Source organism: Buteo buteo, chromosome 10, assembly GCF_964188355.1.
Source record: "Buteo buteo chromosome 10, bButBut1.hap1.1, whole genome shotgun sequence".
NCBI classification, from domain to species: domain Eukaryota; kingdom Metazoa; phylum Chordata; class Aves; order Accipitriformes; family Accipitridae; genus Buteo; species Buteo buteo.
In genome coordinates, this window is record NC_134180.1 from 20,128,292 (window position 1) to 20,142,208 (window position 13,917).

The window sequence follows — 13,917 nt, forward strand, 5'->3', positions numbered from 1 at the left end:
TATATAGATAGAGGCATAACATCTGTGTTTAAAATGGAGACATCAGTGATGTAATAACCCTTCAGAAGAGACCTGACAAAATCATATGGATCTGCCTTATAGTACCTGCAAAGTTTTCCAGTGAAGTTGCCAGCACACAGGCAAGAATATCCGTTAATCCCATCAATGCAAGTGGCCCCATTTGCACACTGGTGGCCATGGCAGTTGTCTACATCCTCTTCACAATTCACCCCTGTGTAACCAGGTTCACAACTGCACTCATAAGAGGTGATCCCATCAGTGCAGTTTCCATGAATACAGGGGTTTGAAGAGCATTCATCAATGTTCACTTCGCAGTGGGTGCCAGTCCATCCTTCGGGACATATGCAATGGTAGGAAGTATAGAAGTCTTCACATATCCCTTCATGCATACAGGGATCTGAGCTGCAGACATCTACCTGCAAACAGCCGGTAAGAGCAGGGTTTGCAGATATTTTGAGAAACTGCTCCTTTTGAGGTTTTTTAGTAGGGATGTCAGCATTTTCAAAGTATGAGAGATAAATGCCACTGATTTCTATGGTGCTCATACATCCTCGCAAGCCATCCAGACTGTCAAAAGCCTTGTCAGCCACATAGATGTCTGTCTCTTCTCTTAAAAAGTTGAGGCTTCCTGCGGCAGTTGTACTAGTTGCAGTGTCTTTCTTGTTATCTATATCAATGTGCCATCTAGAGAACTGGGACAGGGGCTCTACCATAGACACCATTACTTGATGCCATTTCCCATCACTCACAGCGAGTGAACTAGCAAGGGTCAGCTTATAAAAGCTGTTGCCGCTTTGCAATTGAAAGAGTAATTTGGAGTTGTGAATACTGATGATAACAAACTCTGGCTCCTTCTCTGCATACAGCAGTATCACGTCAGTGTCCCTAGTTCGAAAGCCAAATACGATATTGGTGAGGTCTCTGCTGATTTTTCCATTGCTTCTGTAAAATATCGCACTGCTTCGGCCACTAAACACTGCGTTAGCAAGACCTGTGCAAAGATAATAATTGAGAAACCAGGCCAACTTTAAACCAATACATGCGGAACAATATATCTTCAGTGCCCCGTGCTCCCTGTCATGTAAGTCCTTTTGGGTTTGCTGAGAAACAAATTCCACCAGTGTTTCAGTTATCCTTGCCTGCCCCTTATGGCTATAGAAAATACAGGGCAGTGCCAGCACCAGCTATATTGACATCAAAAGTGTGCTGCTTTTCAACATCTCAAGTTATCGTTCTAAAGATACATTAGTGTTATCTCTCTTTCTCCTCTTTAGACAAAGAGGAGGAGGTGTTCATAATTATATACAACTCAAACCTGAGGCTGAGAGGGTACTTCAAAAGAAGATATATGTTTGTCATTTTATGTTCGTTCCCTAAATACAGGCAGCTAGTTATTCCCCATGACAGATCTGGATGGGGTGAGCCTTTGTTCTCAATTCCTCTTTTCTTAGGTGAAGCACTAACGAGGTTTTAGATAGTATTTGACTGGATCCCAATTTACTCTCACTGATGCAAAAAGGATGAATTTAATTGAAGTCAGTTAGCAAAAAGCCCCTTCAAAATCAATGTAAGAAGAGTTGTGCCTGTCACATTTAAAGCTAGCTCCTCCTGCTGTGTACACAACTGCCACAGCCCTGCTGACCACACCAAGCCTGTGCTGGGAGGACTGGGAGGGCAGCAGAGGACTCAGTTTGCACAGCTGTGAGTGAAAATTGATGGGCAACATGGTGGCAGTTTTATGGACTTCACAAAGGTATTAGACATCTTTCATTAACATGGTTTCTACTAAAATGCACTAACTCACTGGGCTGTAAATTTGCACATTCTGAGATTTATGAGGATTATAGACAGGGAGGAGGGACTGGAAGGAATGTCTTCCGTGTGTACTTCAGACAAATCTAGCTTTGCAAGATCCTAGCACTGAGATAAGGTGTGATCCTGAGCTATCTCTGGGCTCAGTAAATCTTGATGAAAAGAACCCCTGGGAGTCCCAGGACAAAATTATTGACTGTATATCCTGATACTAAGGCAGCAGAGGTGTAACTACATCACCTGGCACATCAAATGTGGTGTCTTTCTCATAGGAAAAGTGTCCTCAGAGGAAACCATACTAAAAATGAAAGTCAGAGCTTTTAAAAATTATTTCTGATTTTTTTAATGTCTCACAAAGCTGAGGTTTTTAACCTCATAAAGCTAAAATACTCCTGTAGAACTCTTCTTGAGTCCTGAGCACAGCAAGCCATCTGGATGTGCTTTTACTCTCAGATGTGACACACACAGTTTTGCTGTTAGTTGATGTTCCCCACATGAGCTTCCTGTATTGGCTTTTTGTCTTTCTTTGGAGTGCATGTTTTTCTAAAGGGCTTGCTAGTCATAGCCATCTAGGCGGAACTATAGCCACAGCCCCTAGAAAGCAGCTCTTTTGCTGTCTTAGCTTGAAATAGTAACCAGAGCATAAGACACCAGGCTGGTAGAGAACTCACTGGCCAGTGAAACTCCTTTTTTTCATTACCCTGTGTTGAACAACAAGAAGCCTATGAATATCTATTAGGGAAACTCCCTACGATTGTCATATAAACCAGCACAGAAATATAAAGGTGATCTAACAGTGTAAATGACCTTGAGTTTAGCAAAAGGAAACAGGTCAGATACTTTTCAATTTTGTGTCTGTGTGTTTATATTCTACTGTAACATGCAATAGTAAAGTTTATGAAAGAATGTACTTTGATGTTATCATAAAGATGTCTATTAAAGAAGGTGCAATTATTTTAATTTCAGTTATAAATTTTAATAAAAGTCCTGCAATGCTGATTCTAACAATCTCAACAAGAATAGAATCATATTGGTCTGTCAGCAAGTTGTCTCTGATAGAAACCTTTTGTTGACCAACCTTCTCATTCCTAAGGGTCAGCCATTCTAACAGCTTCCATCAGACTGTATGTGTATTTATCTTCCTTCACAGCATCATTAGGGCTTTCTTTGATAGCAAAAAGAAAAAAAATATTGCTTCAAAATCCTTACTTGCTTTTTAAATGCCACTCCAGAGTGGGAAGGAGAAGGAAAGTGGAGAAGGAAAGAGATAATGCAGGGTGGCTAAAGTTCTTAAGACAGCTAATGGTCATCAATTTTCAAATAGACTGTTTGGCATGCAGGTCCTTCTTATGAAGATACTAGCTGAATAACTGTACTGCTGGTATTAAGGTGACTTTCTTTAAAGATATTTAACATTTAAGAATATCAAATGATGCAGTGTATGTCACGTAGCTTGTCCTTTCAGGAGGATGGAGAACATCCTAAGGTTAATCCAATACTGGATATCCTCTTATCTCTTTGTAGTGGAAGTATGAGGGGTACGCTTGCTCTCTGGCAATGTACAGATCTATTGTACAACCTCAACAAGTTGTGTTGAATGTCAAAAGCAGAGGTCCTGCAAACATTGCTGTCTGTGTCAGGGGGTCTGGTTGAAAATGTCTGGGTTTGGTAGGGCAGATTCTTCCCGTTAATGTTACTTAAAATTGACATAATCATTATTTTAATACAGAAATAACATTTGATTGCAATTTAAAGGCAGTCAATATTGAGTTTTAAGGAAATCCTGATGAAAATTTCCATTCTGTCTAACCTCCAAAGATGATAGGAATAACTGAAATGTACCTACATTCAAATCCTTGGTGCACCAGCTGGCACTGTGCTTCATGAGGACAGGGCCCAAGCTCACACCACGTAACTTCCTCACATGCCTTCCCTGCTGTGTTGGGAGGGCACGTGCAAGTGAAGTCATCCCAGATTGAATAGCACACACCACCATTGTGGCAAGGGTTGGACTATGGGGAAAGAGAAGAGACAACCTAAGTATGAATAAAAGCTGGTCGGCTCCCAACTCTAAGCATGGGGAACTGTTTAGCAAAAAGGAGAATTCTGTTTATTTCAAATGGAAAGCTATAAAGACCAGTACTATGACAGCACAGCATGTTCAATAATTGGTGAAAACCAATATTTCAACCTTAAAATATTTTAATTCTCCCCTATGCAAATACATTCATCATATGTAGCATAACTCAACAAAATCTGCTCTTTCTAGCATTTTTACATATTTTCCTAAGATGTCATTATCATCAAATAAAGTATGGGAACATACAAAAAAATCAAAGAAATTCCCCACTATAAACATATGAAAATGTTCTGAAAAATGTCATTCTTACCTTGCAGAGGTTGTCACCAGTGCAGCCTTGGGTGACATTGATCAGACTTAGGTTGATAGAATTCAGTGGATTGGTGATGGGGAAGAATTCCAACAGCTGGTTATTCACTCTTACATCTTGGATGCAGCCTTTGAAATACCTGCCATTTCTATCAGTTTCTTTGTTATCTGGTAGGCCTCCAATGTAAAGAATATCCTTACTTTGGATGGTTAGTACTGGAGTAGAAATAAAGCCTAGGTATTGAGAGGACTGGAACAGTTCCATCTTATTTGGTTCTATTTTTAATGTTATTAAGTAAAAATTTCCATCATTCATGGAGTGTTTCCCTAATAACTTCATGGAATTTGGAGCTAACATTGTGAGTTTCCCACCTTCCAAGTAGACTCTTACGTAGAGGTAAGTACTGTTTCTCAATGCCAGTAACAAGCCAGAAGATTTGCGTGTTCGGACAAACATTGATATGTTCAAATTTTCATTCTGAGTGGCATCAACAGAAAAAGCAGCATAGCCTGAGGAGTCCTCAGATCCAAATCGGCCTGGAATGTACTCTTGAGGTTAGAGATATGAGAAAAGATTAAAAAAAAATAAAGAGAATAAGGGAGAAAAATATAACAGTTAGGGCTAAATGACAAGGGAGCCAATGCAATGATCAAATAGCTACTTCTGGTAATATTTACGTATGGTAGTAAGATGTGCTGGTATTTATGGATGAATAAAGACTTGATCCAGCTGTAAATAGCTTCTATTTCAAAATTCCTCTTGGCTTCCATGGCTGTAGCATTAAGCCCCGGTATAGGACCAGATGTTATATTATTGGGCATATTTTTCCCCTTTATCGTGCTCTGTGTAATGCTGTGTTTTCAAACGGTTAAACAAGGACAGATTTCTACAGCTTCCTGGATTGGTCCAGGATCGTTTTGAAAAGAACCTAGCTGCTTTGATCCTCTGATGACCATAGAAGTTAATGTAATTCTGGTACTTTGTGATATTTTTTGCACTGATTCCAATCATAGAAATAGCCAAAAGCTGCTCAGCAAATGCCCCTTGTGTGAAGCCTCCAAATAGAGCACCTATTTGGTGCTGCATAGGCTCCCCACTTCTCTGACAGACTTTCTGTTGCTGGGGCTGAACACGTGCTCATATACATCAACTTGTAACCAGTTATGAATCCTGCTCAGTCCTGTGAGTGCCCACAATGCTATGGTGTCATGGGGGAAAAATGATCCAGGATCGAGTAAGCCTTTTTCTCTTTTTTTTTTTTTGTGCTTATCAATTAAAATGATTAAACCAAAACCATCTGTCTCTCTCCCTTACTCTTTATTTTCAGTAATGATTTTCAGACTTGTAAGGATACAAAATATGTAGCCCAAACCGTATTTTATTCTGATGAATCATCTCGTTAAAGCACAACAAAGTGTTTCTATTTTTACACTTTAAGTTTCATGATCTTGTCCTCAATATTATAGACTTCCTGCCTAAACACTTTCAAGAGCTATTTTTAATATATCAAATTCATAGAAAGAATAAACCAAGCTTTTTTTAAATGCGCACACAGCTATAGTCAGTCCTCTTTTGTGCAGTAAAACTCCTAGAGCGAGACCTCATAGGCCAAGTTTCAGCCTGCAGTACTACTTTTTTTTATGACTACATTAAAAAACCCAATGAAAATAGGGGACTGACTGTGAAGCCCCAACAGACCCTTAATAACCACACTGCACTACTATGTGGCATGGTAATACTATTTAGCAACAGGAATAAATCCCTTACTTGTTCCTAAGCAGACAATTTCATAAGTAAATTAAATCTGAAATATTTTAATTCTATGAATAAGATTACTTGTATATCTACCTCTGCTCGTTAAAACTCTGGTATATAGAAATAAATATTTGTTGGAATGGGTGTTTTGAGGCATTAAATCTCTTTAAGTTATATCTTCTCTGTAAGGTGGTGCTAGAGACGGAGACATTTTTTCATGAGGGTAAAAAGAAAAATTTTTTTTCTGGAATGAGGATTACACATTTGCAGTATTAGAAGGAAGCATTAATCTTCAAAAAGGTATTTTGTGTTTACAATTACTTTGTTGTATTTCTCTCTATTTATAAATATACATACATATATCATCAGTCTGATCTGTTTGATGAGATGGCTAGCATCACCTTGGTCAATATTAACCTCTTGGGTCACAACATCTGGATGTTGATCAAAATGAGTCAACATCTGTTTGTTATTTTGTATATGTAGAGAAAATATTGCCTCTTGTCAATTAAATACTTGGCAGCAAGTTTTCTTCAGAAAGACACTAGCATTTCTCATGTTATCCTTTACCGCAAGTCTCCCCCACTCTGGCTTTTAAGAAACCTGCCACAGTCTTTTAAATATGGCATATATCTAGAACCTATGTATCAAAATGGCATGGTGCCATGATTTGCAAAGAATATTGTGGTCAGCAGGAAAAAAAATAAAATAATGCATGCTTTCTAATCATTCTCAACAGTTCTAATGCCAGTATAAGCCTCTCCTGGCCCTGACTGGTTTTAATTTTGCTTCATATAAGGAGGCAAACATATTTACCAGATGTTGTCCTATACTCCAAAGTTGCTTTCCAAATCTTTGGATAAATTACAGCTAGACTTCAAAGAAGTCTGTTACAATTACCTCTCGGACTTTGTCATTTTGCAATAAAACCAAAACGAAAAACTATTGAAAAGTATTGATAACTATTAAGTATAGCATACAAAATGAAATTGTATTTAAACATATTGAAATGTATTTCAAGCTACAGCTTTCTGCAGCAATGCATTCAATAAACCCCTGGGGCTAGTCGTTCAGCTGATGTAAATCAATGTAGCTTCACTGGTGGCAGTGCAGCCACACCAGTTTACACCAGTTTAGGATCTGTCCATTCCAATCTGACCATGGCTCTGCTGTTGCACTTCATTTTTTCCAGTCCACTTGGCAAATATATATACATAAATATATGTAAGTATGTATACATGTATGTATGTATTTCTTCCTCCCTAAACATTGCAATGATTGCCCATGTGTGAATGGTTAGTAAGGGGGCAGAGAGGGAAGCAGGGGCAAGGGTGCTGTGTCAAAGACTCAGCCCTGTACAGTTTCCTTGAACAAAACTGCCTGCTTGAAATCCCTAAAACTTTTGCTGAGGAAGGATAGCAAAGTCCACCCTGAAATGTTCCTGAGGGGTGCTGTATTTACAGCTCCAGAGGGTTTCACACACCAGATGCAGTATAGCAGGGAGCTGGGCAGGCACCTCCTGTTGTCCTTCCACTTTGCCTCAGCCTGCGCTCAGAAAGATCATTTGTAGCAGGGCAAGTGCTATGGGCATCTGCAGCTCTTGCGTTCCTGCTCGTCACTGCCAAAGAGGCTGTTTGCTGAGCTGTGCTCTTTTGTTCGCTGAGACATGGACAGGTTTCCCTCTGGTCACCACGCAGCTCTCTGGTATGGGCCGCCTTTGTTAGCGATGGCCCAGAACTGCCCTGGGACCAGCTGAGAGATGAACGGGCCCTGTTTCCAGCCTCTGAAGCCCTGCCTTCTCCTTGGGCTAATCAGATTAAGTTAATAGTATAATCTCGTTCATTTTTTAAAATTGGAATCTGTCTTTTTTTAACTTGCAGTGCTTTTGCTTGCCTTTCATGAGTTACTTTATAAAAGCCTAGAGAGCTTGAGGATAAAATTTTCAAAGAACGCTTTGAAAGTAAGAAAGACTTAAACTCCAAGTGACTTGGTTGCTTTCTAAATTTTACTAGGGGTGCATAACCTCCAGTGAACTGCAGTTTTCGAGAGTTTATGGTGTGCTAAGAGCACTAAGAAGATTTTAAAACTGGATGAGTGGAGTCCACCAGTTTAGCCTGACTTTTTTTGTCAGGCTGCAAAGCAGTCTTCCTGGGACAGCAACTAGAAAATAACAAAGGTGTGCTACTACTAACCTCTTCCACTTTCTTACCGGTTGACATTAAGCTCCAGAGATCCTAAGGGTCATGCTGTTTCATCACCAGTTAAACAGGATTGTTTATGATCATGTTTTCAGCAACCACTTAAAACATGAATGCCAACAGCATTCCCTTACCTGTTGCGCAGCTTGGCCCTGCGTACGGCCGGTAGCAATCGCAGTGGTAGCTCAGCCACAAGTTAGTGCAGCGTCCCCTGTTCTGACAAGGGTGGCTTTCACACCAGTCCTTTTTAGCACATCCTGTCCTGACATTTAAAGATGATTCAGGTAATACATTCTCTGGAGTAATAACATTCAAGTCTATTTCAATGTCCTGGAGACAGCCTACAAATGAAGGTGCAGAATGTATATTATAGATGTTAAGTAGAGAGTTGCTGCTAATGTTCCCCACTGGTAAGCCGCCCAAAAACGTGCTCTGAAATGCAAGCATCACGTGATCGTTATCTATCATAGCAGACGTTTTATTGAGACATGATTCTACACAAGAGCTGTCAAGCAAATTAAGAGTAACAGCTCTTGCCAAGGTTACCTCCACTGAATGCCATTCTCCATCACTGACATTATGTGAAATATGCAAAAGAGCCTGTGGCTGGTTATTGACTTGCACAGATAAGTGTAAGTAGCCATTCAGTAGCTCCAGCTTCACAAATGTATTTTTCTCCCCTCGGTAAAACAGAAAAGCTGTAGGCTGCACAGTTTGAAACCTCAGGTTTATATTATAGAAAAATTCCTTTTTAGGGGTCAGGGGATTCTTCAACAAAAGGAAACTCTTTCCTTGAAAGGAAAACGTGGTTATGGTTTCACAGTGTATTCCAGTATACCCAGGTGAACATACGCAGCTGAATCCGTGTTGGCCATTTTTTAAGTGTGGTATACATATTCCATTGTTTTGGCATTGCTGATCAGTACAGCCATGGAGAACTTCTGTACAGTTAGAGCCACCGTAATAAATCCCTTCTTTGTCTGCAGGTGGGCAATGGCAAGTGTAATTCCCAGGAAAATTCTCACAGATTCCACCATTTTGGCAAGGGTTAGTGTAACATTCGTTGATATCTTCATCACAGTGGGTACCTGAAGAATAAACAAAGAATTAGACATTCTGGATTGGATAACTGGAGCCCAAATGACATTTTTAATAACATGTGTTTTATTAAATTATCTTTAATTAGAGGGGAATGTCTGGATAAACAGATGATTGACTCACAAGTCTAAAATATGTTAAATATAAAAATACTATTCACATGCCATGGTTTTCTTGTGCAAAGTATTATATCACTGTAGTGATAATCACATTTTGGAGAAAAGAACCAAACAAATTGACAGTTTCGATATGGATAATGGGATCAAATTGAGATAAACATCACCTCCAAAAGATGCGATCAAGTGATTGTTTCCCACCTATTCTATAGTAGAAGTCTAGAATGCTTTGAGAGGAACTGAATTATTTATCACATATGAAAAGCCAAGAATTGTTGCTTAATTCATATTCATAATACAGTATGTTGATGAGCTGGAGTATAGTCTGCTGGTCTTTCTTTCCCTTTCACATTCATTCAAACAGTAGAAGAATTACAGACTAATATTCTTGGTCCCATATGAAACATCTTGGAGGAACAATCTTCAAGTGAGAGCCACCGGTCTTGTAAGTACTTTATGATATAGTGGAACAGACTGACAAGTAGGTGAACATCCCTGCAAAATGTAGTACAGTGAGCTGGCTATCTGAAGAATGAAATTCACAGTGCGTGTGGAGCTGCACAGTGTGACAAGAAGAAATCCAAAGAGCTTAAACCTACATCCTATTGGGCAAGATGTAGTGAGATGTGCCCCATCCACAAGGAGTGGGAAGTTGCCACATTTCAGGGTTAGGTGCATACTGCAGTTATTCACAAAAGAACAACGGATCTCAATTCTTCCAAAAACAAGGCAGCAGTGACTTCTGGGCCATCAGACATGGTCTCATACTGTGAAGAGAGTTCACTTGGGATATGAGGATCTGAGAGAAGCTGTTGGAGAGGTTTGAACCTGTATGTCCCAGCAGAATATTCCCTGTACCATGTTATCTACAGTGGAACTTTCTTTACCTCTCCTATATACAAAATAAAAAGCAAGAAAAGATGAAAGGAATATTTTCTCTTGGTGATGAGAGCACTTCCATAGAAGATGGGCAATACAGACTCATATTTCCTCTTCTTCAATATAATGCTTGGCTTCTGGTATATTGGGTAAAAGGAGAGCTCCTCATCTCAACTTCACTGTAATTTGATAGATGTGGCCCAAGTATGTCCACTGGATCAGACTTCACAAAGAAAAACAAATCTGTTCCTCTTGTAAAACTAATCTGTTTACCCCTTTGCACTGTTGTTCCTCCATAAAGTGGCAATTACAGTAACTTCTCCCTTTAGCAATCAAGTGACTGATATGTATGCAATGGATCAAGGAAAAATCTTGTTTCTTATCTCTCTTGGAAGCAGTCAAAATATCCAAATACTTTTTTGAAAACTCATGCTAAGTGCAACTCCTAACATTTCCACTTCCCTTCATAGTTATTCTAGAGGAAAAATAAGAAATACTTTGCAGTTAGTTTTCAAACTAGCATCATCAGCACAAAGTAGTTAATAGACATACTAATGCCTGTTCCCACAGCAAAACTGGTACCTGTAAATTAGATAATGAGGTATGCTGAGACTCACAGAGTTGCAGCTAAGTACCAGGCACCACACCTAGCTTTAAAAACAAATTCTCATCGAGCTTTATTTTTACAGCTAAATGCAGCCATTTTTCATGGAAAATTACAGAGCAGCAGTCAGCCACAAGGAATTGCTTCAAATAGCAGTAGATAAATGTCATTACTCAGGCTAATTCCTTGCATGTCCACTTTATTCAATCACGGTTGTAACTAGACCAATCTCGGAGAGGGGTAAGTTAAAGGGGAGCCAGAAGGGAACTGAGAATTGGTTGAGATTTGTTTGAAAGATTAGCAAGAGTGAAGTGGTCATAGCATGTATATAAAAGGCTCTCTCTGCAGTGATCCTCCTCACTCATCAATCTTCAGTTATAGCATATAGTTTCCACTTGAAGCTTCAGATTATCAAACACAGCTAATGTTATCTCCCTGGTCTGGCAGTGGGGTTTAGCAATCTCTCTCTGTTTTCCAGCCAGGCTCATATTTATTCCAATGTAAGATGTCTACGTATACCTTAACGTGTAGTGGCATCTGGCAGAAATATGACTCATTGGGACTGACTTTCTCAAAGTGCAGTGCACTTCCCAAACCATTACTGACTGGGAGCCAGAACGATGTCTGCTTTGCCCAGTTTGTGGCAATTTCTGCGTTAATGACTTGTCCTGCTTTTGCTACTCTAGTATATGAAAAGTGAAGTTACCGTGAGCTGTTCCCTGTTTTGGTCAATGTTTTAGTGTATATCTCCTGACTGATATTGCTCCCTACCCTGCTTTGACATTGAGAACAGTGTGTTCACAGGTCTTGGATACAACTCTGTCTTAATGTGATGGCTGTAGCAATGCAGGTTTCTTTGGGTTTTTGTGTCAGAGAGAAAAATTAGTGCAGCCGAGAAGCAGTAGGATCAGGGATGTACTTAGCCTTGTCATAGAGCTTCAGAGTAGTCAGAGCATGCTTAAGGATTTATAGACTGGGAGCCCCTATAAAACCTTTCACAGAAAAAAATCAGCATAGTGAATGCCTAGATACTTAGTTGCTGCATTTTCAGTAATGGGTGATGACTCTGCGTATATTAGTTTATTATCCCATGGCACCTGCAAGGCATCACCTTTGCATTGTAGCTTGTGGTCTAAGTCACACCTTGCAATAGTGACTTGTCTCTGGAAAGGATGAAACAGATGCATAAACTGAACCCAACTTTACAACAATGTTTAGTGTCTGTGGTGTTCTCCACTTCATCAAATTAGACATAAAATTAATGAAATGATTTCATGAGAATGCTAAACTTCTTCATCAGTGTCTAACAAAGAAATAAAATGCGTTTTTTGAGGAGGTACACATATTATTGTTAGTGTATTCCTTGCCTATAGGAAATGAATACCATCAGTTATTACATGCAAAGAGACTATCATAGAGCCACTTAAACACGTGTAATTTCATAAGCATTTCAGTGTCTGAATACAATGCTTTTTTTTAAGTAATGATGTTAATAATATGTTGCAAAATAACTATTTTGCGGGGTTGTGTGTATATAAATACACACACATGTATACACTTACATCGATATGCCTACTATTTCATAATAAGATTAGCACAAACATAAATATAGGTCATACCAAAAGACAAATAATAAGCCATATTTTCATAGCAAGTATAAATAAATTAGCTGTTCTTACAGGCAGTGTTGATATTGCTTGTTATCTGCTGGTTGCTATACAAGACCACTGTCACTCAAGATAAAAACACTCTAGATAAAAGGATTAGTCAATATTTATAGAACTGTATAAGCAGTTCAAATAGCTCAGGTTGGAGGAGCAGTTTAGCATGTAAAAAAAAGTATTCTCAAATGATGTAAGACATACCAAAAGCAAGTGCAAGGGGAACTATTATTTTCTTTTCAGTGGTTATATGCATTAGCTCAGCTAAACATATTTGTGTTTTTAAAGTAAAAAGTAAAGTAAAATCATTCAGCATATTCTCTTCTTAATATATTACACACCTACCTAAAATTTCAGATAATGTGAATATTTTTATCATATTTTTCACTGACACATTATTACTATAGGGTAGCTATTTTCTAACTTTTAACCTCTTAATTAAAATCTGTTCCAAATTTAGCAGCAAAGGTTTCCTGCAGAACAAGAATGAAAAAAAGCAATTATTCAAGCATAATTCTGCTGAACACCACTAATTTTCATTTTGATCAAACAATTTTAAAAGTATTATCCAAGTTACACTTTTTATACACACCTTTGGTTAGAAATCTGTTTACAGCCTTCTGCCTTTCCTTGACACTACATAAATATCAAGCAAGTACAAGCAAGCAGTCTGGATAGATACTACATGTTCAATACAGTCTAAGCGCACATACAATTTCACAAAAAGAAAATATTTACCTGTAAACATTGTCATTAAAATGATATAAACCTGTATCCTAGCTGCAACCATCTTTTTCCGGAGGAAAAAGATCGTTTAGCACTTAAGCAGTCCACAAAGTAAGTTTCTGTGAAATTCAAAACAGTTCCTAGTACAAAAGCTTCCTTTCCAGGGTTAGCTTGCTCCACTTTTGTACCTGCTGATGTAGTCTGATGGTGTATTTTGCCCAAGCCAGATCAACGAGGCTTAAAGTAAGACTCATTAAACTGCTTACGCAGTAGATATGTATTCTACTTAAATTCTTTTTCAGCATGTTCTCTCCGAGTGTACTTACACTAAACTTTGATTGTTTCACAGAAAGGCGTATTTTTAGGATCCATTCAAAATTGATTTGTCACTTTTTGTTGTTTTACAAGGTATTTTTTAAGACCATATTTCTTTCATTTTCAAGAGATTTGTTAATCCAGATCAACTCTTTCATGGTCACTGTCATTCAGAGAAACTGTACATCTCAATAAGAAGATAGAAAACACCTAAAAATTGTATCTCGTTTCTTTATTTTATAAAGTATTTTTGTTCCGTCGGCTCTCATTGTACTACTTACTGGAAATTTATGTCTGTAGATTTTTGAGTGTGCTAAAGACAGGAGAAAAAATATTTACTAA

General features: G+C 38.5%; 1 protein-coding gene across 1 annotated transcript in view; it reads right to left on the reverse strand.

The window, feature by feature from the left end:
- CRB1 (crumbs cell polarity complex component 1) overlaps positions 1-13,917 on the reverse strand; it is a 108,991-nt gene that overhangs the window by 29,402 nt on the left and 65,672 nt on the right. Inside the window, 4 exon segments of the mRNA XM_075037429.1 lie at positions 106-1,012; positions 3,680-3,845; positions 4,224-4,771; positions 8,311-9,264. Of these exon segments, the coding sequence (XP_074893530.1) occupies positions 106-1,012; positions 3,680-3,845; positions 4,224-4,771; positions 8,311-9,264 (2,575 nt within the window).